Here is a 27,808-nt window from a genome sequence, read left to right as displayed (position 1 = left end):
CTGTGTGACACCGCACCGGTCTGTGTGACACCGGGGTGACACCGGGGTGACATCAGGGTGACACCGCACCGAGCCGGGTGACACCGGGGTGACACCGCACCGGTCTGGGTGACACCGGGGTGGCAGCGCTGCCCTCGGCTCTGTGCCTCAGCTCCCCACACACAAACCAGCATTTATCATCGCAGCCTTTACACCGTGCTCGAAAAGCTCTTAGGCCAGAGATCTCGGGTGTCAAGCCGAGCGCTGTGTCACGGTGACAAACGTCCTTGGCAGGTGAAGGAAGAGCAGGTTTGCCTCGGGAGGGTGATTCAGAGGATTTTTGCGGCGGGATTCGGGACGCAGACGGAACTGACTTATCGGCCATGGATGCCCAGGGCCCGAGCGGGATTTCTGCCCGTGCTGACACGGGGGAGCCGTGCAATGAAGGGGCACCGAGGCACAGACAGGGGCCTGCGGGGACCCGGCACCGCAGAGCCCTCACAGCCCGGGCTCGGTGTCCGGCTGTCCGTGTGCCCATCTGTCTGTCCGTCCCCTCTGCTGCGGCCCCATGTCCCCATTTGGGGACACGTCCCTGAGGTCTCCCAGCAGGGCGCCTCGGCTCTCACGGCCCTGCCACTCCCTCGCCCGCTGTTTTCAGGGCTCTGCCCGCTGCCCTCAGGGCTCTCTGTCCCCGCTGCCCTCGGGACGCGCCCAAATTGCCGCAGCGTCCCCGGGTCACCCGTGCCCTCAGCCAAGATGGCGGCCAGCGCCTCACGCCGCCCCGCGCCCCCCGCCCTGATCAAAGATGGCCGCCCCGTCCCCCGCAGGCCCACGCGCTCCTTGCCCTCACCCAAGATGGCGGCCCCGCCCGCTCCCATTGGCCGGCGGGCGCGAAGCCGGGGCGGCCATGTTGAGTGCGGCCGCATCCCGCCGTGCCGCGCGAGCGGCGCTGCCGGAAGCGGGCTCGGGGCCGGTGTTGACAACATGGCGGCCGCGGGCGCCGCCGCGGGAGGAAGAGGCGGAGGGAGCGGCGGCGGCGGGCGGGCGCTGCAGCCTCATTCATAGAACCCGGCGCGCTGTCCTCCCTCCCGCCTTCCCCCGCCCCGGCGGCCGCCTCGCCCCCTCCCCGGCGCTATGTCCTTCTTCAGGCGGAAAGGTAGGGGGGCGGCGGGCGGGCGGCCGCCGGGCTCGTCCCCCGCGCGGCTGCCGGGCCCCGGCCCTGCCCCTCCGGGCATCGCCGCCGCGCCCCGCCAGGACGCGCGGGCCCCGAGGAGCGGCGTCCCCGCCAATGACGGTCAGTGGCGGCGCCGGGAGGGCTCGGGGGGCCGGGGCAGGGCGGGGTCGGGGCTCGGCTCCGCCGGGGCTCCGGACGGTCACCGGGGCGGGGGGGCTGCAGCACCTCCCACGCGTCGTGCAGGGTTTGAGCCTCTGAGCCCTTCACCGGTGGTTTTTTCGCGGCGCTGACATACCCGGCTTTGTAAGAAATATAATGGGCTGAGAATGTACAGCAGCAGCTGAAAATGTCAGTGAAAAAGAGACCTCATCGCACTGAGCTCTCCGTGAAAGCCAGAGGGGTCCTTGGCAGTTTGTTCTGTAATAGATCTGTTAGGGAGCACGAGCTGGGAAATTCAGGGCTCCTGAAATATTTATAATACTCCAGCAGCACAAATGGGTGCCGTTTAAGTGTTCTCTGAGAGTGCAGCGCTTTGAAGGCACTTTGTGCTCGTGCTGCAGGCAGAGCCCTGCGCTCTCAGCCCGCCCAGACGAGGTTTGGGTGGTTTTTGTTGAAAGTGGCACCTTTTGGGAAGGGCCCCTTGGGAATGTTCTGTTTCCTCGTGATGCTGTAGCTCCAGCAATGCAAGCACTGACTGATGCAGTGATGTCCTAAAGCCTTTCTGGGTTACTGGACACAAAATGCACGTCCTGAGAGGCAAGAACATGGTACTGGGGTGATGGTGATGCTCTTGGCTCACACATCCTCTGGATCTTGTTCAGACAAAGCAGCAACACTGAAAATGTCACTCTTTGTCAGTGCAGTAGCTATGGGAGAAATGAGTCTAAACTTCTATTCTTATTAGCAGATCTGAAGACTCTGGAAGCCACTGAGGGCTTTGCAAGTGCCCTAATCCTTTTTGGGGTGTTTACATACAAGTGTTGGGCTGCAGAATAAAACTTTGATAGTGGTTATAAACTCTTCAAAAAGAGCTCCTGCTGCTTCATTGAGAACTGTGGAGCTGAGGTTCCATCCTGACGTGGGATCACAGGGACAAGGTCAGCTTGGAACCTTTCTCAGGGAGAAAGCCATGAAAGGTCTGATTATCTGAGAAGTGTAATTGAGGATCTGTGTTCCTTTGATTAAAGGATCTTTGCTCAGAGAGGCAAATCAGCACTAAATGCCCAAGAGAGACGCTGTGAAGGAGAGGAGAAAAGCAACCTTTCATCTGGGCCCTGCATAGAACAAACACTGCTTGCTGTGATCTCTGTTTTTAGATTTGGCTTTTAGAGAAGGTTTGAACTGAAGCTGTGAGGAAAGCAGCACATTAAGGCTTAGGATAAAACTCTGGCCACATGCAGTTCAAAATCCTACAAACACCAGTGTTCCTGGGGTGAGCTGTCATTGTTTAAGAGGATATTGCAGTGGGTAGAAATTTAAAATTAATTTAAAATTCAACCATAGCAAGGATCATAAAGCAATTGACCTGTAGAGAAATCAAAACTGAGAGTAAAGTGTTTTTATAGCTTGGGCCTTAAAATAAAGGTCTGGCAGACTGAGGGTTATGGGTTGGGAAATCAGAGTATAACAGGTGAGCTGGGTGCTTGAGGGCAGGTTATGAAACTGCTGCCAGTGGAACAGCTCATCCCTGGGGATATCTTGGGAATAACGTGCAGTCCCACAGCCTGGCTGGCCTCAGCAGTTTCTCTTTGTTTCTTGTGTGCTGTTGACACACTGCGAATGCTTTTTGAGTTTGTTCAGAGCATTTCAAGATGTGAATTAAAACTCTGGAACGTCACGTGCTGGTTTGGCAACCTTTGGAATGGGATTGGCCACTGGAAATCTCACCCTCAGTCCCGTTCTGTGGTTCCTTCTGGTTTCACACAGGCACCACACAGCATCCGCTTCTTGGGGGAAGTGAAAGTGAATTCATGTAGTGAAACTTCACTAAAATTTGGGCTTGTCCTGGATTTTGTCTCCTGTTGTTACTGATGTCGCTTGGTTGTGCTCAGAGCTGCTGGGGACAGAAGCAGCCTGAGTGGGGAGGGTTGGGACACGACCCTGGAGTTCATATTTCCAGTAGTAAGTAGGTATTTAGGGAGCAACTGAGTAGCTTGGAAAGAAGGAAGAGAGGTATTTAAACTGAAAATAGGCTTATGGAGGGCTCTTGTGTGAAACCCAGGAATTACTGCTGATGGCTAGGAGCTGGTTTGATGGAATATTGGAGTGATATGGGAGAGATGAGAGTTCGCAGAGGTTGCTCGGTTCCCTCTGTGCCTCGGTGATTTGTCTCCTGTCCATCAGCTCCAGTTATGTAAAGGCTGGTTTCCCTTCCTGCTGCATCGGGCTGCAGGGGGTCAGTGTGGGGAGGATCCGCCTCTTTTAATGGGCCCTTGAACCCGTGTGTCACACAGCGTGCTCGCTGACATTTCCCACCCCGAGTGCCGGTTTGCAGCCCTGCAGCGCTGGTGCTGCAGCCACCGGGCCAGGGCAATTATGTAACCGGAGACCGGAGTTCCCTTTTGAAATATTTAACATCCTTCCATCGGAATAGGAACGCTTTGGGTGGGTTTTTTGATGTGTTTTGTGATGTAAATGTGGGATTGTGCTGGGCTGTGCCTTGTGGTTACCTTGTCGGTGATCAGGATGACCTATTTGTAGTGATAATCCTTGCCTGGAGCAGCCTCCCTGGTGGATCACATTCTCCAATATCACCTCTGCATTTGTTTCTCTGCCTTCCTGTTCATGTGCTGCTTGTTCTTTATTTTTGTTTTGAACAGATCTCCTTCACTTCCTTTAGGATTTTCCTTTAAAAAATAGTAATATTAAAAAAAAAAGAATCCTCAAAGCACTTTTCCATCACAACTTTTTACACTGTTATCTCCCCATCAGCTGCTCACCCGGGGTTTGATGATGATTAAGCAAGACTATTTGGGAGAGAATTAACTGTTTGCAGGCAGTTTCCAGAGCATTTCTGTGGTATCCATCATGTGCATGGAAGCAGCTCCATGGAGCCAGAGCCAGCCCACATCTCCTCAGTGCTGGGTGTTGTGCTGCTCTTCCTGTAACATGAGTGAAATGTTGTTTTTAGGTGATTTTTGGTTCACAGAGAGCACCTGCCAGTGCTCTATACTTAAAACACACCTTTCCCACTCTTCCCAGTTCATGCTGTTTATTAAAGTCACCCTGAATGTAGCTTTAATCTATAGACAGCAAACATCTTCCTCATGGAAATTTAACAGACTGTATTTCATTAAACTTAATTAATGGATGATAAGGTTTTGCTTTTGAAAGTAAGTCAACAGAAAAGCTTTGAAAGCCTCTGTCAGTTACTGGATGTGCAATTTAAATGAGAAATCAGTTTTAACAAAATTATAGTTTCCATCTGCCTCTGATAGTTGCTGATGATGGGAATTCTGTGTCCATTCTCAGGTAAATGCCATCAGTGACCCAAAATAGCATTAACATTTTCCCTTGTATTTTACAGTGAAAGGCAAAGAACAAGAAAAGACCACAGATGTGAAAACAATTAAAAGTAAGATCAGACTTTTGTGTGTAAATTCAGATCTCTGCCATCATCCATTATTTTTATCTTACCCAACAGGATCAGTTCCTTACTCCTGAGCACAGATCTGATCTGTGCATCAAACCCAGAACTTAATTCTGTTTCTGGGTATTTATAGTAACTAATCTTTCCTCCTCATCTTGCTGAATCTGTAGGTGCAGAAGGTTATTAAGTTATGTCAGGCATGAGCTGTAATTCAAAGTGATCAGTCAGTCTGGTCACCTTGCACGTGCTGCTTGTTCCTTATCCACAACAAATTGCTCCTGAAGTTTCTTGCTCAGGTGCAGTGTCCTTTGGGGTTTGCAAAGTGCAGCTTCACTGTGTCTGATTTGCAGAAGAAGCTGCAGATTTAACTTTGATGGGGCTTGTGAGGTTGAAGATCCAGATCCTGAATGAGCCATGCTGCTCTGTGTGGTGCAGAGCTCTTGCTGCTAAATCCCTTAGGAAAGGAGAAAAGATCTTGGTGGAAAACAGATTTATAAACTGTAGAAAACAAGTTTGCTTATCCTGTCAGATTTTCTTGCAGTACTGAAAGGAGATGAGGTAAATGCCAGAATCTGATCTGTTACTTTTATACCCTTAGACAAAATCCTGTTCCTGTACTTGGTAATGTGTTATCTGCACATCAAGAGAAAATTACTTTTTTCACCTTGGTGGTCTGTCTTTCAAATCAAGTGCAGGAAACAGTGAGTTGCATCCATTTCATAGCCACACCTCACCTTTCAGTGCAACTACCAGTATGGTGACCCTGAAATAAACTTGAAAATTTATAGTATGGCACGTTGTGAGCTGCTGCAGCAGAGAACACTTTTGTTTGACCCTTAGAGAGAGTAGAACACTTTTTTTCTCAAATGTCCATAATATAAAATTAAATTTAAATCTAATTGACAAAAGCCTGTGACATTGTGAGGAGTGTGGCACTACAGAAGTAACCTCCACCAAATTTTCACTGCTGCCATCCCTTAGCCTTGGAAAAAAGCTATTTTTTAAAAAGGTATTTATTATTGCTGGTATGAAATACCCAGAGGCTTTGTAAGAAGCAGCAAGTGGTGTCTTGGTGTCCAATCCTGCGACTGCACAAACAGTTGCCAATAATTTAAATGTTTCCATTGCTCCTGAGGTATCTGTGCTGTGACATCGAAGTGTGAAATTGTCAACTGCTGTCATAAAATTGGCAATAAAAATAAAGTGATGCAGCATGGAAGTCATGAAGCCCAAACTGCCTGACACCTTGATGGAACACATCCCTGGGAGGTGCTGAGATAATCAGCTCATCTGATGTGCTTATTTTTGAGTCAGAGGTGTCCCTGCATGACATCCTCCTCTGACACAGCTTCCTGGGAGCATTAGAATCTGCTGTGAGCATGTTTGGGGTTTTTTCAGCTTTGTCATCAATTAACAATTAGCAGAGTTTTGTGTGAGGAAGTTATTTGTTCTTTTTGAGCTCCAGCCACTCGTGTCCTAAAACAGCCAGAGGGGGTTGAATTTATAACCTGGGTTTCATCAGAGGTATTTCCTTGTTGCCTTTTTAATTTTCTTTTTTTGTTTTTTTCTTCTCTTGCAACCAAGCAGAAGCAGCACAAATATTTTTGAGAAATAACTCTTATTAAACCTCATAGATAGCTTTGCAGTTCAGGATTTTAAAACACATTTTAGGTTTCAAAAAGGCATGGAAATGGATTGGCAGGAGCATTGGAATTAAATTGAATTGCTGACATAGTACAAAGTTGTTACAGTAGTGGTTATCAAGGAAGCAGGAAGGCTCAGGAATATTTCACGTGTAAACTTAGACGTGGCATCTCTTGATTTGCTGCTGAATAAGGAAAACAGAGGTGGGTGGGAGAGAGTTTATTCTTGCAGTAATAAAACTTGTGGTCTTTATTCAGACCCTTGATCAAAGATGACACACAGTGGTACAGTGAAGTTTTATTGAGACTGACTCTTGCAAACTCCCTGGTGTATTTTGGGGTGCTTAGCATCGGGCATTGCTTAGAAGAGCTCTTGGGGTCCTTGTGCTTTAACAATTGCTGTTTTGATTGCAGCTCCAATGCCAGTACATTCCCCTCAGAGAAGCACTAGGAATCATGCCTTGCTGGAGGCTGCAGGACCAAGCCATGTGGCCATCAATGCCATCTCTGCCAACATGGACTCCTTCTCCAGCAGCCGCACAGCTGCCCTCAAGAAGCAGCCAAGTCACATGGAAGCTGCTCACTTTGGAGACTTAGGTAAGGCTGTAATAATGACAACTTTTCTTTTTATTCTCTGTATTCCTGGTGCACCCACCATCCCTTGGTTTTCAGATAAACAAATGGGTTATAAAGGTGTGGCTGCTGTTAGAGTAGCATCTGTGTTACCCCGGGAGGGTTTTGAAGGGAACAGACAATTCCTTGACTTTGTCATTATGTTGGAATTGCCTCTTCACAGTTGCACTACAGGACACTTTTGTATCCAACCCCTATATCTGTGGTACTATATGGACTCACTCCCTTTCATGTTTTCCTTCAGGCAGATCGTGTCTGAACTACCAGGCTCAAGAGACCAAATCAAGCCTTTCCAAGACCCTTGAACAAGTCCTGCAGGACAGTGTAGCCCTCCCTTACTTCATCCAGTTCATGGAGCTGCGCAGGATGGAGCACTTGGTGAAGTTCTGGTTGGAGGCCGAGAGCTTCCACTCCACCACGTGGTCGCGCATCCGCGCGCACAGCCTGAACACGGTGAAGCAGAGCTCCCTGGCAGAGCCAGTGTCCCCCTCCAAACAGCAGGAACTGGCCTCTCCTCCTGCTGGCTGGCTGGAGGAGAGGCTGGAGGGCTCTGGCACAGCCCAGCTGCTGCAGCCCGAGCCTGACAGAACTGCCAGCAGCCAGAACCACGCGGGGCTGCCGGGGCGGGAGAGCCACAGCACCACAGCTCTGCCTCTGCGGAAACCAGAGCCAGGGACTCACTCTCTTCCAGCTGATCAGCAAGAATCTTCCAAGCTTTCAGTATCAAATAGAAACAGCCCCTCCTCTGCACTAAAGGACTTGTCAGGAAAACTCATGAAAAGTAAGTGCTGTGTGTTCCCTTTGGTTTTGTGCAGGGAGCTGCCTCAGTTCTCAGGTTCTTAGCAGTGTGATGCTGTAAGGAAGAAAGTTTTATGTATCACTGATGTGAACTTGCTGCTGGACAGTTTGAGGTGTGTATTTTTTGACTTGTTTAAGAATAAAAAAGCTGCTGAAGAGGTTTCAAAATCACTGTGTACTCAATGAGCTTAGGTTGCTTCTGTTCTTTGATGTGTCTCATAAGAAATTAAGTGAACATTGCTATGTCAGTTCTTCCCTCACCTATCCCATCCCACCTTAAAAGAATTGCAGAAAGTTTGGATGATGGGGCTGAGAAATGATAATTAACTTGCCATGGAAGTTAAATGTCCTGTATTACATAAAATTATATAAATAGTGGTTGCAAGAGACTTGTGGAGATTTATGTGTGGAATGTACTGTTTTTGTTCTTGGATTTATTTGATAGAGTTCCTCCCCTTGTAACTGATTTGTTGTCATTTGGATTCCACCTCTTCAGAGGCTGCTGGAAGTAAGGATGAAATTAAAATATTTCCTTTTGGTAGTGAGCTACATGCACAGTAAAATGTTTCTCTACTTTGCATCTACTCAGTCTTCCCTCATTTGTGCAAGTCTGCAGGCAAAAAGGAAACACTTCTTTCTTCATATTGGTTCCTTTTGTTTGCCCAACTGTTTCCTCGTGTTGCATCCCTTTCTCTTGCTGTTTGTCTTTCTCATGTAGTTATTTATCGTGTGCCTCCACAATATCCAAAGTGCCCCAAAGTCACTTAAACAAAGAAAATTATGTTTTAGTCATCAAAGCATCTCTGCTTTCTGATGTCCAAAAAGGAATTGAAAACACAGCGTCCTTATTGAGAAATCTGAGAAGAATTTGAGTGTAATTTTTCTCTTTCTACCAGAGCAGAGTCCCAAGTCTCAAAAGATGATGTGTAAAGAACACAACTTGAGGCATATAATTTTAAGTTTTTTTTTCCTAGTAATTCCTATATAATGCAAGTGATTTCTCTGTGATGAGAACTAAAAACTGGGAATTTTACTTGCCTGGAAGGTGTTGCTTCTGGGGCTATGGTGTGCAGCTGAGGAAGTGGGTTCTGCCTTGTGTGTGGTAGGGAAAATTTGGAGTTATGTTGTTTTATTCCATCTTAGTCCATGCTGGGTTTGTTGTGATCTGGTTGGAGATCACACAGTCCCTGCAGCTGGTCAGGAGCAGAATTTGAATATCCTGCAGTGGAAACATCACTGAGAATTAGACACCTGCTTTTCTAAAGAACAAACATTTATTACTTACTCATACCAAGGAATCCCAGTTTGATTCTGTGTTTCTTCCCTGCAGGTATAGAACGGGATGCAGTTAAGACTTTTACCAAATATATTTCTCCAGATGCTGCTAAACCAATCCCTATTACAGAAGCAATGAGAAATGACATAGTTGGTAAGAATTAATAACTACTTCCTCATTTCAGAGCTGCTCTGTCCCCATAAAAATGTCTCTAATACATCACTTGTATTTAATTTATCTTTATTTGTATTTATCTTTATTTTTGTGAATTTTAAAGGCAGCTGTAAAAAGATAGGACATTACAAGTGGACCTAGCCTTCAGCAGTACTGTGAATATCCTCATAAAAACTTTCAGAGATTTTGTTTAATTTAAGGAGAGAATTCTTGGTGCTTATGGAGGGGATCCAGATATGAGTCTCAATCAAATACTTTAGCCATGTTATTATTATTTGGCCAGCTTTGAAAGCTGGCTCAGTTAATACCAGCTGATTCTGGTGGGTTTGAACTGCAATTTTTCATTAACTAGTCCTTGCTCGTGCCTTTCAGCTCCATCAGCCAAATCCATGTTAAAATTAACCTGCTCTTCCTTTGCAGCAAAGATCTGTGGGGAGGATGGCCAAGTGGATCCCAACTGCTTTGTTACAGCACAGTCCATAGTGTTCAATGCAATGGAACAAGAGTGAGTTGATGCAATGGTTTGGGTTCTTGTGTCTCTCATCCTAAAGGCTCTGTTAAAAATGTTTATGGAGACATGACCATATCAGCACTTTCCTGTGCTGTCTTCTGTATTAGGAACTCCTCAGATCTTCTCCTCCAAATCCATTCTTGCTGAACTTGGCTGTTCACACTGTTGTATTCTTTATCTCTTTCTGGTGCCATTTACAAACCTGCCCTGTTTCTTGCTTGTTCTGCTTTTATCCACCCCAAAGTATCAGAGTTCTGGGCAAGAGCTGATTGGTTCTGAGGGTGCCTTGGGTGCTGCTGACCCTGATAACTGTTTGTCCTGTCTCTGTGCAGGCACTTTAGTGAGTTTCTGCGGAGTCACCATTTCTGTAAATACCAGATCGAGGTGCTGACCAGTGGGACTGTGTATCTGGCTGACATTCTGTTCTGTGAGTCAGCCCTGTTCTACTTCTCTGAGGTGAGTGTCAACATTTGGGTTTGATTTTAGATCCCTTTCTAGCAGATGAAAAAAATCTGTTCATTCCTTGATGGCTTTAGGTTGGATCTTGGGGAGGAATTGAGAGGGTGGTGAGGCCCTGGCACAGGGTGCCCAGAGCAGCTGTGGCTGCCCCATCCCTGGAAGTGTCCAAGGCCAGGTTGGATGAGGCTTGGAGCAACCTGGGATAGTGGAAGGTGTCCCTGTTCATGGCAGAGGGTTGGAACTGGTTCATTTTGAAGTTCCCATTCCACCCAAACAATTCTGTAATTCTATGATTCAAAACATAATAAAAACCCCAAGGTATATTTTTTTTTGAGAGAAAATGCATTGAACTTTTTCCTGCCCCCACGAACTAATTCAAATGTTCAGACCTGTCCATTGTGTTGTGGAATGAGTATTTGTGATTTCCTCTCCAGTTAGTGAGTACTTCTCCAAGTCTCTTGCTTTGTAGAAGTTTTGACATTGTCATCTTAATGTTCACATTGTAGTGACTGTAAGAGCCTGAGGTGTTATTGCAGATAACAAATCATAACCAGTACTATGTGGAGAGGGCACCTTTAGTGATGTGATAGGTTAAGTAAAAGATTTCACAGTTTCAGGCTCCTGCACCTTTAAGGAATCAGCTCTTGGCATATTTGTCCTGACAGTCTGATAAGCTGATGTAGATTGAAACTGCAGCTTGGGAAGCTGAAACAATGTGCTGAGCTCAGTGCAAGCTAAATGTAGCATGAAAATGATGTTTCCTGTCCTAGGATGAGACAAATAGTATTTTGGAAACAAGTGAAAATAAGTACAGAAAAGAAATGTCAGAAGTTCTCTTTTTTTTTTTTTTTCCCTTCCTTTTTTTTTTCCCTCCAAGCAAGCTAAATCTGTCTGAAACAAATTCAAAAAATTATGTCTTGGTGAAAATTTTGCATCATTAATATATGGCCTATGTTTCTTGTTCTAAATGGGAAGAAGGAAGTTTAAAAATTATTAAAAGTTTCTTGCTAAAAGTTCTTTAATCTCCTCTTTTTCTGATTTCCCTTCCAGTACATGGAGAAGGAAGATGCAGTTAATGTATTGCAATTCTGGTTGGCAGCAGATAACTTCCAGTCTCAGCTTGCTGCCAAAAAAGGCCAGTATGATGGGCAAGAAGCACAGAACGATGCCATGATTTTGTATGACAAGTGAGGGACTTCAACAATCCTTTGCTTCTGTACTTGTGGTTTTGTGTTGTGCTGTGCAAAAGGAATTTCTCTGCACTCTTGTGCTGTTCTGCTGAGGTGCATTTTATCAAGGTGGCTTTTGATGTGTTTGTACACATGAACTTTTCACATTTTTGATATACATGAGGAGAAATCCTTACAATGATTCCATTCTTAAACATAACTCAGGATTTTCAGGACTTGGGTGCTTGAGTTTGTTTGGTTGGGAAATACCAAAGCTGATTGGTTGACTTTTGAAAATGGAAGGGTTTTAAGCCTAACAGCATATACAGCTCTGCAGAAAAACCTTGATGTTCACATACTGTTATCCATATAAAGTAGGCTGTAGAAACTGTTCTCACACATAATAAAAGCCAACAAGTGCTTGTTCTTAGTACTGTGAAATATTTCCTTTTTTAAAAGAAGCAATCAGATCCTTTTTAGTATCAGACTTTCAGGAGAGGAACTTTCTTCCTATACTTTGTGCTTCACCTTAGCAGTAAGACAGCTGGGAGACAGACAGCACAACTCCTTCCAGGAAATGTTTGTTCTTAATCTTAAGTGTGATGCTCTACCACAACTTGAGTTATTACCCAAGGAGGAAATAATAATTGGAGAGGAAGTAAATGCTTCACTCAGAGTTCATCAATCATTCCCCCATCCTTAAACTCCTTTTGTAAGGATGTGAGCAGTGGAGCCAATGCTGCTTTGGGGTTCTGGGTGTTTCCTGCTCCATTCCTGTTTCCATTCTCTGGTTTTCATCTGTGTTTCAGGGCAGGGCTCTCAGAACTGTTTCTGGGAGGGGGTGTCTCACCTGTAGTCAGTCAGGACCAGGTGTGTGCAGATTTTTTTGCAGTGTCTGGGGGACAGGTGGGCACTGAGCACTTGCAGAGGTTTGCAAATCCTGTTTGTGTTGTTTCCTTGCCCTGCCCCAGGTACTTCTCCCTGCAGGCCACACATCCTCTGGGGTTTGATGACTCTGTGAGGCTGGAGATTGAATCCAACATCTGCAGGGAGGGGGGGCCCCTCCCCAACTGCTTCACCACTCCCTTAAGGCAGGCCTGGACAACCATGGAGACGGTGAGATCCTTCTTCAGAGTGGGGTTCACACTTAGTGAAGGTGATGTGGGGGTTCCATTGTGTGCCCCTGATTTTTCCTGTTCCCTTACTGACTTCCTGTTACTTGGATAATAGAACAGCTTCAGGAAAATCTGCCAGACTCTCTTCCCCAGCCTGATTTGAAGATACCACCCACTGGCTGCTGTTAATGCTCTGTGAAATGTTTGTCTGGGGTGATTATTGCAGTTTAATGGAAGTAACAGAATTTCCTCCCATGTGAATTGCTATCAACAGCTTATTTTATATCTTTAGAAAATTTTCCTTCCTCTTAGTAGGAGTTGTTTGCAAGTCTGATACAAGTGCTGTGGTTAATAATGTGACTCTGGGATACCCAGATACCAGAAATAAATTATTTGATTCTGGAGCTGCAGAGAATTGTGAACAGTGAAACGGAATAACTGTAAAGCCTGTTGGGCTGTCAAGCTTAAGTTTCTAGAGGGGGAAAAACCTCCCTGAACTTCAGTTCCAGTTACTGGATTTAATTAATAGACAGTTGGGGTTGTTCATTTTGCAGTAGGATTAAAACTTAAAGCAATGCAGTTGCTAATCCACAGTAATTCCATGCTTGGGTGCTTTTACTTGTGTTCCATCTACACAAGGACTGAGATGTTTATGTGCTCTTCCCTACCTATACAGACCAGCCTTGATTAAAGAGAACTTTTCCTATCTCTCAGGTTTTCCTACCTGGTTTCTTGTCAAGCAACCTTTACTACAAATACTTGAATGACCTCATCCATTCAGTACGAGGAGATGAATTCCCAGGAGGGAACATTGCACTGAGTATTCAAGGCCCTGGTAGCTCTGACACTGATTTCATAGGGAGCACAGATGGCTCTTCCTCCCAGGTACCAATTTGGGTTTTCTGTGTCAATATCCAAACTTTTAGCCTGTAAGGAATCACCATTCCACTTTCATTTAAAACCTGTTTTGTGTTAGGATGTGTTTAATCTACCTGCAGCTCAGTTCTGTCACAAGTGTCTCTGCTGTTTGTTGTACCCAAAGCCTTGTGCTGCTGTTATTTCTTTACATCAGTGATGTCTCGATTAAGCTGTTACTATTACTGAAGTCTTTTTCATGATGTCATAATATCTAAGAATGCTTGTTATTAGAAATAACATTATTTTGCCAATATCATAGTTATAACTTTAGGTGAAAATTGACACTTGTGAATATGCTATCAAATTAAATATAAATATGTGAGCTTTGTGTGCTCAGTTCTTTTAAAGTGCCAGATCTTCTGTTTTTAAGAGTAAACTCATTTCCAGGGCTGAAGGCATCAATCTGCTCAAACACAGAGCAGATTCTGATTAGCCTGTAACCAGGGCAGCTTGGAAACTGCAAGCCCAGCTGAGAGCAGAAGAGCCAAGCGAGTGCTGCTTTTATTGAACTCTGCAGGGCTACCCTGAGCTTCAAATGCAGTATCCACACCAATGTTAGTCATGTCCTGGCTTTCCAGCTACTTGGAAGCTGTACTACCTGCTTGTACTATTTTTAAACCTCCTAATTTGCAAGGAGGGAATATTCCTCCCCTGGCTGTGAAGCGGGGAATAAAATCTGTGTTCTTGAAGCCTCCTGCTGCTTGATCCTCTGAGCAGGAGGAACTGCTGGTAATTGGCTGGGCAATTTAGGAAATGAGGTGCTGCTTTCTGTGGTGTGCATTCCTGCTTGTCTGAATAGGAGAATCTCTGGGTCTCTGCATATTTTTGCATAAAGAGCAGCAGGAAAGGAGCTGCCATTGGTGTTCCTGTTCCGTGCTGAGGCGATAATGGATCGCTGTGTGTTGTGCCCTCCCTGCTGTTGCTCTGATGTTTCCTTGGCTTTTTTTTTTTTTCCATAATCTTATATAAATACTCCAGGCCAGAAGATAAATGTTTGTTCTGTGTGCATGAGGGAGGCATCTGTGTTTGGGAATTGCTTACCAAGAGCAGGAGAGGGATGTTGCAGACTCACAACAAATGATTTGTGAGCACACATGGATCTGTTGAGCTGATAATGCTCAGGCAGCAGCGTGTGCTGACCTGGCCTTTGTGTCTTTGGCTCTGCCCAAAGAACTTTATCATCCCTCTGCTAAAAACAGTGTCCTGTGAGTTGGGAAGTTCAAGGCTGTGTAAACACACTTAATTCTTTTATATTCTTGCTTAGAGACTTGATGGAGGTTTATCTGTGTTAAAAGCACTAAAATTGCAGTTTTGTTAAGAAGCTTGTAGTTATCTGCATTGGGCACTAATACTTAGAATTTTTATTTGTAGTCCAATGTCAAAAAGGCTAATGTTAAAATCCTGAAAAATTTTGATGAAGCAATAATTGTAGATGCTGCAAGTCTGGATCCAGAATCTTTGTATCAACGAACATATGCAGGGTAAGGTTCATTTCAGTGTATTGTTTCCTTTCTGGTTACCTGTTTCACCTCTGTTTCGTTTTTGCATGTCCTCCTGCATGGAGAATAGGCCTAAATGCAAGATCTTAGTCCATGTCTTAATATTCAACACTAAATTTATTTCAGTAGTGTGATTTAACACCCAGTGAATATTTCTTGGATCAAAATGGCAGCCAGGAAAATATTTCTAATTGGTTTTTCTCTTCCTCTTAGTTATTGTTCCTCTTTGATTCCAAAATATAGCCAAGTATGTAGCCAAATACAGCTTTCCATAATGCCAAAGTCCTTTTGATCACCCACATGGTTCTTCACTCTTCTCCTCAGGAAGATGACATTTGGAAGAGTTAGTGACCTGGGGCAGTTCATCAGAGAATCTGAACCAGAACCTGATGTCAAAAAATCAAAAGGTTTGCTTTGCTCTTTCTCTCCATTTCTGTAACCCTCTGCAGAGCTGCTCTCTTCCCTGCTGGAGTTGATAGGCAAAGTGTTTGACTCTTTCCAGAACTGTTTTAAGCCAAATAGAGATACTGTGGGGGGTTGGCCTATACTGAGGCAAAACCCATCTCTGGCCAGTTTCCTATCCAAATTCTGCTTTTCTGGTCCAGCTGGACTCCAGGGAGCATGAGCAGCCTGTGGGAGTTGGAACTGTTGATGGAACCTGGCAGGGATGGAAGCGTCAGCAGCTGAGCTGGTGATCAAACCTTCAAAGCTTTGGTCTGGAGATGAAAAAGAACTGCAGCTTCCCACCCAGGCTGGGACCTGCTGCTGGTGCTGCTTTTCAGCTCTGGGAAAGGCTCAGTGTCCAAATGGCTCCAGGCAGGCCCTTGTCTCCTGCCACTCCTCCATGTCCTGAAGCCAGCAGAGCAAACCCCTCCAAAGGGTGACAGGAATCAGTTTTGTACCTCACTCTGCTGATATAACTTGCTGTTTTTATCTCAACCAGGGTCCATGTTTTCACAAGCAATGAAGAAGTGGGTTCAAGGAAATACAGATGAGGTGTGTCCCCTTTCATGTTCTTGTGACTTTATACTTTAGATTAGAGAAATAAAGTATTGATGTTCTTAATCCTGGCTGTTCTCTCTGAGTATCTTTTTGCTGCACCAAGAACAGGGAGACTCTCTGTGCTAAATATAATTTGATTGCATGTATGTGTGAAACTAGTTTGCTCTTTGCCAGTGCTTGCTGGTTGAACTAATTAAGTGTGTGCTTGCAGTCAGGGTTTTTCTTATTGTGGTTTTATATATCTCTAAGTAGGGGTGGAAGTGCTGTTTGATTTTTATGGTGAAGTGACCACTGCACATGGATTCCAGGCTGCATTTTTCTCCCTCTGAGGGACTCTTGGGCAAATCCCCAAGAGATAAATCTAAAATCTTCACTAACTCTCTTGGAAATTGCATCAAGCCTTGAGTACAATAATTGAAGTCAACACTGCTTGGAAGCCAGGTGCATTTCCATTGAGGGAGAATACGTTTATACAGGTTATGGAGTTGTGAAGGTTACCCTGACTCCAAGGCTGTGCTGAGAGCACTGTATTTTTCTTTTAAGAACCTGAAGCTATCTGTGTTTTGGGCTGTGTTTTTCAGGCTCAAGAAGAGATGGCTTGGAGGATAGCAAAGATGATTGTCAACGATGTCATGCAGCAGGCGCAGTGTGAGCAGCCTTTGGAGAAGGTCACCAAGGTAGGTGGTGGAAAGCTGCTGTCTTCAGCTGGCTCCAGCCAGGCTGTGGGAGGAGCAGAGCTCTCACTTGCCTTCCTCCTGTGGCTGAAACCCACGCTGGTAAATGTTCAAACCAGCAGAGCATAAGAGGAAGAAACAAAGGTTGGAAGTGTTTCGGCCTACGTGTGATGTAGGAATTTCTCAACAGATGCCTGTGGTGGTTCTCCTGTGCAGGCATTAAACTTGTCTTAGTTTGAGTCTGCAAACTGCCTAATTAGTTAAAAGGGTGATCTTGCTGCAGGATGGTAATTCCTTACTTGAGCTCACACTTGCTATGTCCTCTTGATCAGTAGTGGTATTTCTGCTTGAAGTGTCAGTGAGACTCAACAGCTGTGAATTTCTCATTGGGTGCACTCATTTACACAATTCTGTCCCTAGACTTTAAAAAGGCACAGTAACCCTGTCCATAATTTTGTGTATTGTTGCTTAGTGGCTGTGTTGTTGTACAGCCCATGTGTTCTCTGTCTAAAAAATCACAGTTCTGGGGTAGCATTTGGATTTTGTGAGATACCGATGACAGCAGGTTACCAAGTTAGTGTCTGGTACTTCTGACTTTCAGGCACGTGAGTTTGTAAAAATTAACTTGCACTATGTTCAGTTATTGAAGGTAAACATGTGCCAAAGCCCAGTTATTAGATCCAAATGGGTGGATCCATAGTTTCACTGTGTGAGTGTTTTCTTTCTAATAGAGCAGTAACATTTAAGTGACTTGTATAATGATTTCAGTTAATAGCTTGGCTGCAAATGATATAATTCCAGTCTGCCTGGATAAAAAGGTCACTCAGCAGAGTATTTAGAAATCTCAAATGGCTGCAGATGCTCTGGATTCAATTAAGCAAGTAATCAAATGGTTGAGTGTGTTTGGATTAGGTTTGGAGCTTTTTTCTTCCCTAAACTCAAACAAACCTGGCTTCAACATTTTTAAACACAAAATGTCTTTCTACTGGACAATTACCTTGCATGTTTTAGGGTAAAATGAACTGTTTTTCCCTTTTCCAGCTATGATTTTAGAAACTCCAGGAGAGGAAATCTGGTTTTCCACTTTGAGAACGAGTGAACTTTCCCCATTTGTGGATTCTTTAACACAGCCAATTAAAACAAAGCACTGTTACTCCAACCGCTGGAATCTCCCTCATTTCTAAGGAAGAATGAAAAAGAAGCAATCCTGGACCTCCACTGTAGAGAGTAAAGAAACACTTTTCCCTGGTGTATGTGGCATTCACAGAAATGATGATTCTGAGATGAAGATGCAGTTTACAAATGTGTCACTGAGAAACTTCACAAATACTTGACCCTATCTCTAAAAAAAGACTTTTAAGTAAAATATCTGGAATGGGACACCGAGGCCACAACAGAGGGGAAGGTTTTGCTGTAGTTTCTAGTTTTACTGCTTGTAATTTTTAAACACAGAATTGGAAGAGCTATGGGGTGAATCCATTGGCAGTGAATGACCTGGAAAGTTCTAAGTTTAATTTTCCGTTACTTGAAGTAGATGAGTATTCAACTGTAAGATAAATGTATTTTACTTCATAACTGCATTAACTTTGAAGGCAGTGTAGAAGGGTCAGGAACTCCTCGTTGAGCTCCTCCACCTGCACACACACACACACCTCCCCTGCTTCCACCTGCAGCCCCTCTGCTCCCACCTTCCGAGCAGGTTGGACCCTCAGGCTGCTCCACTTCCTGTCCTCACCATCCCACGAGCAAGGAAAAAAGGAATTGCTGCCCTTTTCCATCGCTTGTTGTCCTCCACCCAACATAGTATCTAATTCCAGATGTTTGGTTTACAAAGAAAAACAATTTTTAATGACCTCTGGCCTTCTTCCTGACACTGTCAACACTTACCATGTTACACAGCACCTGGTTTTTTTTTCCCCCAGCAAATCGATTTTGCAGGGTAGCAGAAGTACTCAGTGTCTCACCGTTATGTTACTGCTGCATTTTTAGTATATGACACTTTTATTTTGAGTCTTTTTTTTTTTTTTACTCTAATGATTGCTTTTTTTTTTCAAACTTGTGCAAAGAAATCACTATGCGAAAAACTCAAATCATTTCCAATGTTCAGAATATCTTGATTGATTAGAAAGTGTTATTCTGTTGCAATATTTGATTGTATAGAGACACACTGTATTGTTATGAAAAAGCAAAAAAGGCTGTGTATAGGTTTTTGGTACTATGTACCACCTCTTATTTCTCTCATACCCAAGCATTCATGTACTTAAAACATACTATATTTAATTGTGTTTTGATTTAAAATATATAAATATTAAAATTTGTGTCGATTTTCTGTTTTCATGGGGTTTGAAGTTACATGGGATGGGGGTTTTTTTGTGTGAGTTTTAGGGGTAATTTTGCCCATGTTTCTTAATGGATTATGTTAATAAGATTAATTCTTATTTAAATAGTAAATAAGGTGCTCAATCACAGCATATGGTAGAAGTTAGGCTGGGAAGAGCATAAAGGGCAGAGATTGGTTCTGAAGTATAGAACCACAATAATGTCTTGTCTGTTTTAGTGCAGCCCTGCCTCAGTTTCCCCCCGGGCAGGATCCTGACTAATCCTGGCCGTGTTGATGGATTACAGGTCGCAGATTTGGGTATGAATATTGCTCAGGGCTGCGTTTCCTTAAACTCTGGGCCGGATGGAGTGTGAGAGGCTCGGCCTATCTTGAGTAGTTGTGGCATCAAACCCCTGTCCGAGATTTTAGAGCCTCGGTGATCTCCCCGCGCGTGGGCCCCGCGGGAGTTGTCCCTGGGCAGCCTCGAACCCGCGGTCCCGAGGAGCGCGGCGCTCACCGCCGGCCGCCAGGGGGCAGCAGCGCCGCGCTCGGGCGCTCCCGCCGCTTCCGGCGCACGTGGGGCGCGCGCGCACATGGCGGCGGTGAGCGGGACCGGGGCCGGGATGGGGATCGCGACGGACGGGAGGGGCAGCACCTGGGAGCTGCGGGGTGCGAGTGCTGCGGCGCTCAGGGGTGTTCTCGCCCTCCCCTGGGGCTCCCCCGCGCGGCTCCTGCTCGGTGCGGGGTGTTTGTCCCTCCCACGGGCCCTACTCCGTGTCCCCCCGCGGAGGTCCCCTCTCCCCGGGCGGGTGTCGCTGCCGGGGCGGGGGCTGTGCCCGCTGCCCGGTGGGATTCCCGGCGCTGAGCCCGCTGTCCCGCAGGACATGTCGCCGGACGAGGAGGATGTGCAGCGGCTCCTGATCCAGTTCCGCGATGAGGCAGGGGAGTGCCTGGGCTCCCCCTTCGACGTCCCGGTCACCATCACTCCCGACAAGCTGCAGCTGGTCTGCAACGCCCTCCTGGAGAAGGTGAGACCCTCCCGAGCTCCCCGGCACCCCCAGCCCGGCCCGGCGCCGCCCCTCGCGACCTCACCTGCCCCTTCTCCCGCAGGATGAGCCGGTGCCTCTGGCCTTCTTCGTCCACGATGCCGAGATCGTGGCGTCGCTGGAGAAGACCCTGGCAGGGCAGAGCGTGGAGACAGAGAAGGTCCTGGACATCATCTACCAGCCGCAGGCGGTGTTCAGGGTGCGGGCGGTGACGCGCTGCACCAGCTCCCTGGAGGGACACACCGAGGCCGTCATCTCCGTGGCTTTCAGCCCCACGGGAAAGTACGAGGGTCTGGCTGCGGGGTGGGATCAGGGCAAGGCAGCAGCTGCCATTATCCTGTGCTGAGCTGTTCCTACTCTCCCAGGTACCTGGCGAGCGGCTCTGGGGACACTACTGTGCGCTTCTGGGACCTCAGCACGGAAACGCCGCAGTTCACAGCCAAAGGTGGGTGCTGGGGTGTGCCAGGAGGGCAGCTTGTGACCCCCTCCCTCATGGACCCCCTGTCTGCCTGGTGCTGTTTCAGCTGTCCAGGCTGGGGCCATAGCCAGGAGAGGGAGCAGCTCTCTTTGGCAAAGTGGACAAAGAGGGGCTGGCCAGGAGGAACACAGAGTGGCTTCCTGCTGGGAAACCAGAGACAGTCCCAGCTCTCCACTCACACCCACTGTGCTCTCTCTGCCAGGTCACCGGCATTGGGTGCTCAGCATTGCTTGGTCACCTGATGGCAAGAAACTGGCCTCAGGCTGCAAGAACAGCCAGGTACAGTGGGCTGCCTCAGTATGAGGCTGGGGGCTCTGGGGGATTAGGGTGAAGGATTGTTTCTTTAGGGGTGTGAGGGGTGTATCCCATTGTTTTGAGCAGGATTCCCATTCGCCAGAGCAGCTTTGTGTGTGGATGTGTCACGGTATTGAGAGCAGCATTTCTGTGCCAGGCAGTGCTCTGGCATTGTCACCTTGGGGAGCTCTTACTGCTGAGTCCTGCTGTCTTGTGGCAGATGCTTTTTCCTCTGTACAGGAAGGAGTCCAGGCTTTGGATGTGGTTGTTGGCAGGCGGCTCCATCACGAGGGAGGTGTCTGGAGTGAGGACAGGTCAGGGCTGCTGTTAGTGTGACCCAGCCATGCAGCAGCAGCCTGGTCACAGTGTTCCCACACAGACATGGCCAAATTCCCTCTGGCAGGAATGGGAAAGGAGTTCAGCCTCTGCTGTGGGGCAAAATTTGTGTGCTTGAAGTGCAGAAATGCCTGGGGAAGCAGGAGTGTGTGGTGAAATGGGAGCTGAGCTGCTGAGGGGCAGTCGCCATCTCTGACCTTTGAATGGTCTGGGAGCAATGACAGCACTCACAGAGCTGCCAGAGTTGTGATGCCAATCCCAAGGAAATGTCCTGGGCCAGGGTGGTTCAGCCATGGTTTGGTGCTGGTTTGCCTTTAATTGAACCCAGAGAGCTGTTTGTCCTCCTTTTCCCTATTTCTCCCAAGTTCTTAAGTAGGAGATGACTAATGCCTTGGCTCTTAAGATGAACATTTATGTAGAGAGAGAATCAACAAGAGAAAACCAGCATGTGTCCCACCCACAGCATCCGATAATCAGCAGCGTTTAGCACGCTGTGGCTTTCACTGTGCTCTGCAAACACTCACTGAGTCTCTGGCACAGGATGGCTTTTTGGGGACCTGTATCCTTTTTGAGTTGAGTCAGATAATTTTGTAGCTGCAGCGTTGTAGGCAGACAGGAGGGCAATCAGGTCTCATTCTTTTGGATGTCAGCTGATTGCTGCAGGGATTTGGAAAGGCATCCAGCCCCCTTCCCCTGCTGCTGCCTGCAAGTGCAAACATGATCCCAAGGACACCTTTGCTTTCTAAATGGAGCTCCAATATCTCTGGGATTCACATGATGTCTGTGGCCTGACGCAACCCTTGTGATTCCTCTCTTGGACAGATCTTTCTCTGGGACCCAGCCACTGGCAGCCAGATCGGCCGAGTGCTCTCTGGCCACTCCAAATGGATCACATGTCTGTGCTGGGAACCACTCCACATGTAAGTGAAGGGGCCAGCTCAGCCCTTCCCCTTTGCTCCTATGGAAAAGAGCAGCCTGACCTGAAGGGCATTGCTCCTGTTTGCCTTTCTCCTGTTACAGGAAAGAGCCTGTGTACAACAGCTCTCAAGGTGAGCTGGGAAAAATGTGTGCAGCTGGGAGCCAGGAGTCCCAGCTGCTGCACACAGTCCCTGTGAGTTGCTGGGGAATCACTGACAGGCTGTGTCTCTTTTCCCCTGGGAAAAAGACACACCTGCCTGTGGAAAACACTGCTTTTGTGGTGCTGGACAAACATTGATGTGCTGCTCCAGCAATGCTGAGGTGGGAGCAGGGAAGCCTGGCGGTGTCCAAGGGCAGAGCACTTCTTTCTGCTCTCCTAAACCTGCTGGCCTCTGTCATCCCATTTGTTTTTTATGAGGGATGATGAGCTGTACAATCCCCTTATCCCTTCGATCAGCTAAAGCTCCCTCTGGGAGAGGTGGGTGGAGTGGGATAGTTGTAGCCATTAATCCAAGATGTTACAGAAATAAATAAAAAAGAAAGAGAAAGGGCCCCTTCAGAGCAGATCCCTGCAAATTGAATTTGCCAGTAGGAAGCTCCAGCTATTTGTAGACAATTAACTGGATTAGCAAAAAAATTATTGTAAGGAAGATGAGGAAATGGAGAGGAGAGACATGACCCTGCCAGAGCTGCAGTTCTTTCTTCAGCCAGTTCCAGTGCAATGGGAGGGGCTGTGCTCTTCCTCACTGCTGGTGCCACCATGCAGAGTGATAAAGGTGTGTAAAGGACAGAGGGTTGGGGCTGCCCTGGCCTTGCTGGGTTGTGACCAGCTGCTTCCAGATGTGTTCAATTTGCCCCCTGAGCCACAATGGATGTGGATGGACATTGCTCCTTGCAGCCCTTGTCAGCACAACAGCACTCTGTCCACAGGCTGGAAATGAAGCATGGCAGAGGCAGGGGAACATCCAGCACATTCCCAATGCCATGGAGCTGTGCCCCCTGCGTGAGGCTGATCCCCTGCTCAGGGCTCTCTCCAGCCTGTGCCCAGGGAAGGTGCCAGTTCGTGGTGACCTCGTGGGTTAAAGCTGTGCAAACAAGGTCATTGCTAAGGCCTCAGCTGCCAGGTTTACCCTGGATTGATTTCTCCAATTGCAGCCCAGGAGTTGGTTTGGAGGAAGCATTTGTCTGCCTCTCCCTGCCTTGTGAGACCTTGTTCTCTGTAGGTCAGTGCTCTGCCCCTGTCTGGCCTCTCTGATTTTAAGCCAAAAGAAAGTTGCATTTTATTGCCTGCTTGAATCCTTTTGGGGCTGGTGGGGAAGGAGCTCAGGGGAGCTGCACAAATGATTTGATCTCTTTGCCCAGAAACCCAGAGTGCCGTTACCTGGCCAGTGCCTCCAAGGACGGCAGCATCCGCATCTGGGACACGCTGATGGGCAGGTGTGACAAAATCCTCACAAGCCACACGCAGTCAGTGACCTGTGTGAAGTGGGGGGGCGATGGCTTGCTCTACTCCTCCTCCCAGGACAGGACCATCAAAGTCTGGAGGAGCCAAGATGTAAGTGAGGGACTGCCCTTGGGCTGCTGGCAAATGGGGCTGGGCACACTGTGGGGTACCTTTGTCTGCTCTTCCTGGCACAGCTTGTGCCCTGAAAAACAGAGCTGCTGTGTCTTCTTGACTTGTCAGACCTGTTGCTTTGCACCATTTGCAAGGGGTGGCTGTTGTGTGATGTTTTCATCCTTAAGAGCATTAAAAGGGGCTAAAAGCTGGAAACATCCCTGGAACAACCTGAGCTGATGGCTGTTGTGCAAGGAAAATTGATTTCTGAAGCTCAACCATGTTGTGTCCTCCCTGCTTAGCCTGCAGGTTTGCAGAGTTTGGAGTTGGTCCCTGCAGTTTGGGGTGAGTCTGGTGGGTGCTGTGCCTGCCTGTCCTGTCCCTGTCTGAGGGTGGCTTTGTCCCCAGGGGGTCCTGTGCCGCACGCTGCAGGGCCACGCTCACTGGGTGAACACCATGGCCCTGAGCACCGACTACGTTCTCCGCACCGGCGCCTTCGAGCCGGCCGAGGCCACCATCAACCCCCAGGATGTCAGAGGCTCCTGTGAGTGCAGCACCCACCTTGGAGGCTGGGGGAGGACTGGTTATGCTGGAAATCAAGAATTTTTCTTGCCCATGCCAGGGTGGAGCAGTTATGGGGATGGGGTGGTTGCTGTTTTCCAGGGCTTTTGCTCCCCAATTGCCTTTGGCAAATTGAGCAGTCACAAATGCTCCTGCTAAACCCTCAGAGCCAGGATTGGAATTGGCATAACAAGTTTCTTTTCATCTAAAGGATTTCTAATCTCTCTTTCACCCTCCTTTTCCCTTTTTCAGTGTCAGAACTGAAAGACAGGGCACTGCAGAGGTACAACCAAGTTCGGGTAAGTCACTTTTGTCCTGCTGTCACTTCTAACACTGTCACTGGTGAAAGCAGTGGACACTCCAACACAGGTGTGCTTCCAAGCTCTCCACACCTGGCTTGTACAAAACTCAGAGTCTTTCATCCCTTTTTCAGGGCCAGGAACCAGAAAGGCTCGTCTCTGGGTCAGATGATTTCACCTTGTTTCTTTGGAGACCAGCAGAAGACAAGAAGCCACTGGAGAGAATGACAGGCCACCAGGCATTGATTAACCAAGTCCTGTTCTCCCCAGACACCCGGATAATAGCTAGTGCTTCCTTTGACAAGTCCATAAAGCTGTGGGACGGTAGGACTGGAAAGTGAGTTGGTTTGTTCTGTTGGAGGTGGTGCAGGTGTGGAGTCTGTGTATAATGCTCAGGGCACACAGGGCTGGGCCCCAGTTCATTGCCAGCAGCTCCCTGGTGTGTTCAGCATCTCTGTAGCCTCAACTCATACAAAGCCACTCTGCTGCCTCTGCCTTTTTCTGCCCTCAGGAAGACTCTTGTCTGGCTTTTCTTGTGTCTGTGTGTCTGTGCTTGGCTCTGTGTGTGCTGCCCCAGTGTGACTCAGCCACAGCACTGCCTGGCACCTGTGTGCACACCCTGTTGCTGCAGGGTCAGTTCTCTGTGGCAGTCGCAGCTGTGGTGGGATGGGATGTTCCACTCCACTGGTCTCCTGAAGATGTGTGTGTTGGGAACTGGAGACTGACCCAGTTTAAACAGTTCTTGTGCCAGAGAACAGCTTGTTCTGGATGATGCAAATTCTTGTAGTTACAAGTAGTGCTGTTGGTATTTGGATGCTCCTGTAATCCAGCTTTTAACTTTCAGCTGCAGTACTGGTGAGCTCTTGGAGGCAGCAGTCCTTCCTTGCAAACTGACCTTAAAGCTCATGAGCTTGGCTTTCATGTCAGCAATTCTAGTGATCCTTCTAAATGTGGGCTGCTCAGCCAGAGAGGGAAGGACACACCTGTGCAGCAAGGCTGAAGTGTTGCCTGCTGGATAAGGGTTTCTTGGCAGAGGTGCTGAGATGAAGAGGCATCTTTTAGAAGGTTCTGATCCCACTTGGGAGGGTTTTTGGATGGACTGTCTAACAATTGACTGCCTGGGGTGTGCTAGGCGTCCTGTGACTGTGCTGGTGGAGAAGAAACATGAAGGCAAGGGCAAGTTTGGAACAAAGCCTGGTGCTCTACCAGCCTGTCCTTGTCCCCAGGTACCTGACGTCGCTGAGGGGCCACGTGTCGGCCGTGTACCAGATCGCCTGGTCGGCCGACAGCCGCTTGCTGGTGAGCGGCAGCAGCGACAGCACCCTCAAGGTCTGGGATGCCAAGACAAAGAAACTGGCCATTGATCTACCTGGCCATGCAGATGAGGTGCGCTGCCTGCTGGAGCTGGGGTGTTTGGGAGGCAGGAGTGACCCCTCCTCCCAGCAGGGGTGACTAATTTCCATCACACCAGGTGTACGCAGCGGATTGGAGCCCGGATGGACAGAGGGTAGCGAGCGGAGGGAAGGACAAGTGTTTGAGGATGTGAGTAACCTGTCTGTCCACGAGGATGTTGCAGCTACTCCTTGTGTCCCTCAGAGCCACAGTGCCCTTGCAGAGACCTGTGTGGTTAGAGCATGGTCTTGCAGAGAGCACAGCACTGGGTCAAATTCCAGCTTGGAGACCTGACCTCTCTTGGGGCAGGAACTCTTGCTGGGAGATAACTAGAAAGCAGAGTCCCTCCAGCACGGCAGTCAGGATGAAATTTGACTCAGTTATTTTGACTCCTGGGGAGGGGAATGAACAGTTGCACCAGCTGGTCAGGTCTTCCTTTCTGACCTTCTTCCCTCTCCCAGTTATGCAGACAAATTCCTGGGAGTCGGTTGCCATTTGACTGTGGCTGGTGACCCCAGGTCCCTGCAGTTGCTCTTGTCTGGTGCCTGCTGGGCCCTGTGGCAGAGCTGAGCTGGTGCCCCAGCACAGGGACACAGCAGCTTTTCCCTTTCCAGATGGCGCCGATAGGAGCAGGGACGTGGAGCTGCTGGTCCTGCCCTCAGCACAGTCCTGGGAGATCTCCAAGGTGGTGGACGAAGAGATTGACCCAAACACGGCTCCATGTTCCTGTTGGCAACTCTCCCTCATGGACTCTTTCCTTATATTTATTTAAGGAAATTTTAATTCTGGTTCTTATTAAGAGCTGTGCATTGCAGGATGATTTCCTCTGAACATCACAGGAGGGATATCTCATCTGCCTCCATCTCAACTGGCTTTTTATTGGAATTTCAGCCTCACAGTAGCCACTGTCCTGAAAGGAGCAAGCAAAAGGCGGAGACTGCTCTTGCCCTTTCTTGCTCTGTATAGAATCCTGTGCAGAAGAGGGTTTTAGTGGGAACAGAGAGGGTTGTCCTTGTGTGGCCTTCAGAGAGAGAGAAAAATGGGAAATTTCAGCACATCATTACATTGCAGAATTGTGCTTGGTTGCATGTCTGGGACAAAGATCTGCTGAGAATGAGGACTTGGAGCTTCTCGTTATTCCAGTAAGGTTTTGCCTTTCCACACAGCCCCATTTCCCTGTGGGCTGTGCTGAGCATTATCTGCAGTCATCCTCTGCATCCACAGCAGATAACTCCTTTGCTTACCTGTTTGGGGTGCAACAAGCATGGACATCAAATGACTGCTGGAGCTGTGCTGAGTTTTCAGGTTTCAGCAGCTCTTGGGAATGGGGAAATGAGACTGAACAGGGGAAAGAGTGTCCATTTCCTATCCACCACTAGCTCGGGGGGAAGGAAGGATAGGGTGGGGAAGAATGGAGCAGGAATTCTGTGTGGTACTTGTCCCTTGCCCTGGATACATGCTGACAGCAGGGCTGGGAGTGACACAGAAAATGGCAATACTTCCATTGCACAGGGCTGGCTCCTTCTGGAATTTCTCAAGTGCATTTATTTGCCCAGTGGGTGAGAGGGATTCACACTGTCAGCTGGATATTTGCAAGTTTGCTTATGAGCCTTTTTATCAGTCAATTCATGCTTCCAGCCATCATGAGGTGAATAGACCTGGACTGTGTTTATTTCCAGGATGCTTATGAAACAGAGAAAATCAAGATGTGATTAATAAGGAGCAGAAATAACACTGTCATGTTTAGTTGCAGCAGGTTAGCATGAAGGTCAAAACATTCTCCATAGCCCTCATACACAGTGATAACTACAACTCAAAACAGGAGTTTGGTCTCAGATGTTTCCCAGCTGCAGAAGATGCATTTTAGGACTTTATCCCTGCTGGCAGCATTGCTTTGGAGAATTAAGATTGTGCAATAATGTCTTTTGCTTGTCTGCAAGTGCTCGGGTGAGCCAAGGGCTGGAACAAAGGGTTAAATCTTTAATATGACTGAGGA

The 27,808-nt window shown here is 47.6% G+C and overlaps 2 protein-coding genes across 6 annotated transcripts; both read left to right on the top strand.

Moving 5' to 3' along the window:
- The first annotated feature begins 941 nt into the window (after nucleotides 1–941).
- On the top strand, nucleotides 942–18,931 carry AKAP10 (A-kinase anchoring protein 10). Of its 3 annotated transcripts, XM_056506516.1 has the most exons (15): nucleotides 942–1,273; nucleotides 4,680–4,727; nucleotides 6,800–6,982; nucleotides 7,263–7,799; nucleotides 9,147–9,245; nucleotides 9,687–9,771; nucleotides 10,110–10,233; nucleotides 11,287–11,423; nucleotides 12,377–12,521; nucleotides 13,235–13,405; nucleotides 14,810–14,919; nucleotides 15,262–15,344; nucleotides 15,881–15,933; nucleotides 16,521–16,616; nucleotides 17,655–18,931. In XM_056506516.1, the coding sequence occupies exons 1-15, from the start codon at nucleotides 1,114–1,116 to the stop codon at nucleotides 17,658–17,660; spliced, it is 2,037 nt and encodes a 678-aa protein (XP_056362491.1). In that variant the 5' UTR covers nucleotides 942–1,113; the 3' UTR covers nucleotides 17,661–18,931. The 3 variants fall into 3 exon arrangements, with proteins under 3 accessions (XP_056362491.1, XP_056362492.1, XP_056362493.1); XM_056506517.1 differs by lacking the exon at nucleotides 4,680–4,727; XM_056506518.1 differs by lacking the exons at nucleotides 16,521–16,616; nucleotides 17,655–18,931 and having other exon boundaries at nucleotides 15,543–15,933.
- Nucleotides 18,932–19,029: 98 nt separating this feature from the next.
- On the top strand, nucleotides 19,030–26,929 carry NLE1 (notchless homolog 1). Of its 3 annotated transcripts, XM_056506520.1 has the most exons (13): nucleotides 19,030–19,535; nucleotides 19,815–19,961; nucleotides 20,044–20,261; nucleotides 20,345–20,424; nucleotides 20,660–20,736; nucleotides 21,910–22,007; nucleotides 23,368–23,560; nucleotides 23,969–24,104; nucleotides 24,374–24,420; nucleotides 24,555–24,757; nucleotides 25,647–25,806; nucleotides 25,892–25,962; nucleotides 26,427–26,929. In XM_056506520.1, the coding sequence occupies exons 1-13, from the start codon at nucleotides 19,527–19,529 to the stop codon at nucleotides 26,437–26,439; spliced, it is 1,452 nt and encodes a 483-aa protein (XP_056362495.1). In that variant the 5' UTR covers nucleotides 19,030–19,526; the 3' UTR covers nucleotides 26,440–26,929. The 3 variants fall into 3 exon arrangements, with proteins under 3 accessions (XP_056362495.1, XP_056362494.1, XP_056362496.1); XM_056506519.1 differs by having other exon boundaries at nucleotides 19,030–19,961; XM_056506521.1 differs by lacking the exons at nucleotides 19,030–19,535; nucleotides 19,815–19,961; nucleotides 20,044–20,261; nucleotides 20,345–20,424 and adding an exon at nucleotides 22,108–22,136.
- Nucleotides 26,930–27,808: the final 879 nt, after the last annotated feature.

Source organism: Oenanthe melanoleuca, chromosome 19 (assembly GCF_029582105.1).
Source record: "Oenanthe melanoleuca isolate GR-GAL-2019-014 chromosome 19, OMel1.0, whole genome shotgun sequence".
In the NCBI taxonomy this organism is placed as follows: Eukaryota; Metazoa; Chordata; class Aves; order Passeriformes; family Muscicapidae; genus Oenanthe; species Oenanthe melanoleuca.
The sequence above is the reverse complement of the archived record's forward strand: the minus strand, read 5'-3'. Positions and strand labels throughout refer to the sequence as shown.

Excerpts from the sequence above, each read along its gene's own strand:
- NLE1 (XM_056506519.1), top strand. The coding sequence starts at position 19,527 with ATGGCGGCGGTGAGCGGGACCGGGGCCGGGATGGGGATCGCGACGGAC. Across the intron at positions 24,758-25,646 it reads TGGGACGGTAGGACTGGAAA|GTACCTGACGTCGCTGAGGG; the intron begins GTGAGTTGGTTT and ends CCTTGTCCCCAG. Across the intron at positions 25,807-25,891 it reads TACCTGGCCATGCAGATGAG|GTGTACGCAGCGGATTGGAG; the intron begins GTGCGCTGCCTG and ends CCATCACACCAG.
- AKAP10 (XM_056506516.1), top strand. The coding sequence starts at position 1,114 with ATGTCCTTCTTCAGGCGGAAAGGTAGGGGGGCGGCGGGCGGGCGGCCG. Across the intron at positions 6,983-7,262 it reads TGCTCACTTTGGAGACTTAG|GCAGATCGTGTCTGAACTAC; the intron begins GTAAGGCTGTAA and ends GTTTTCCTTCAG. Across the intron at positions 13,406-14,809 it reads CAGATGGCTCTTCCTCCCAG|TCCAATGTCAAAAAGGCTAA; the intron begins GTACCAATTTGG and ends TTTTATTTGTAG.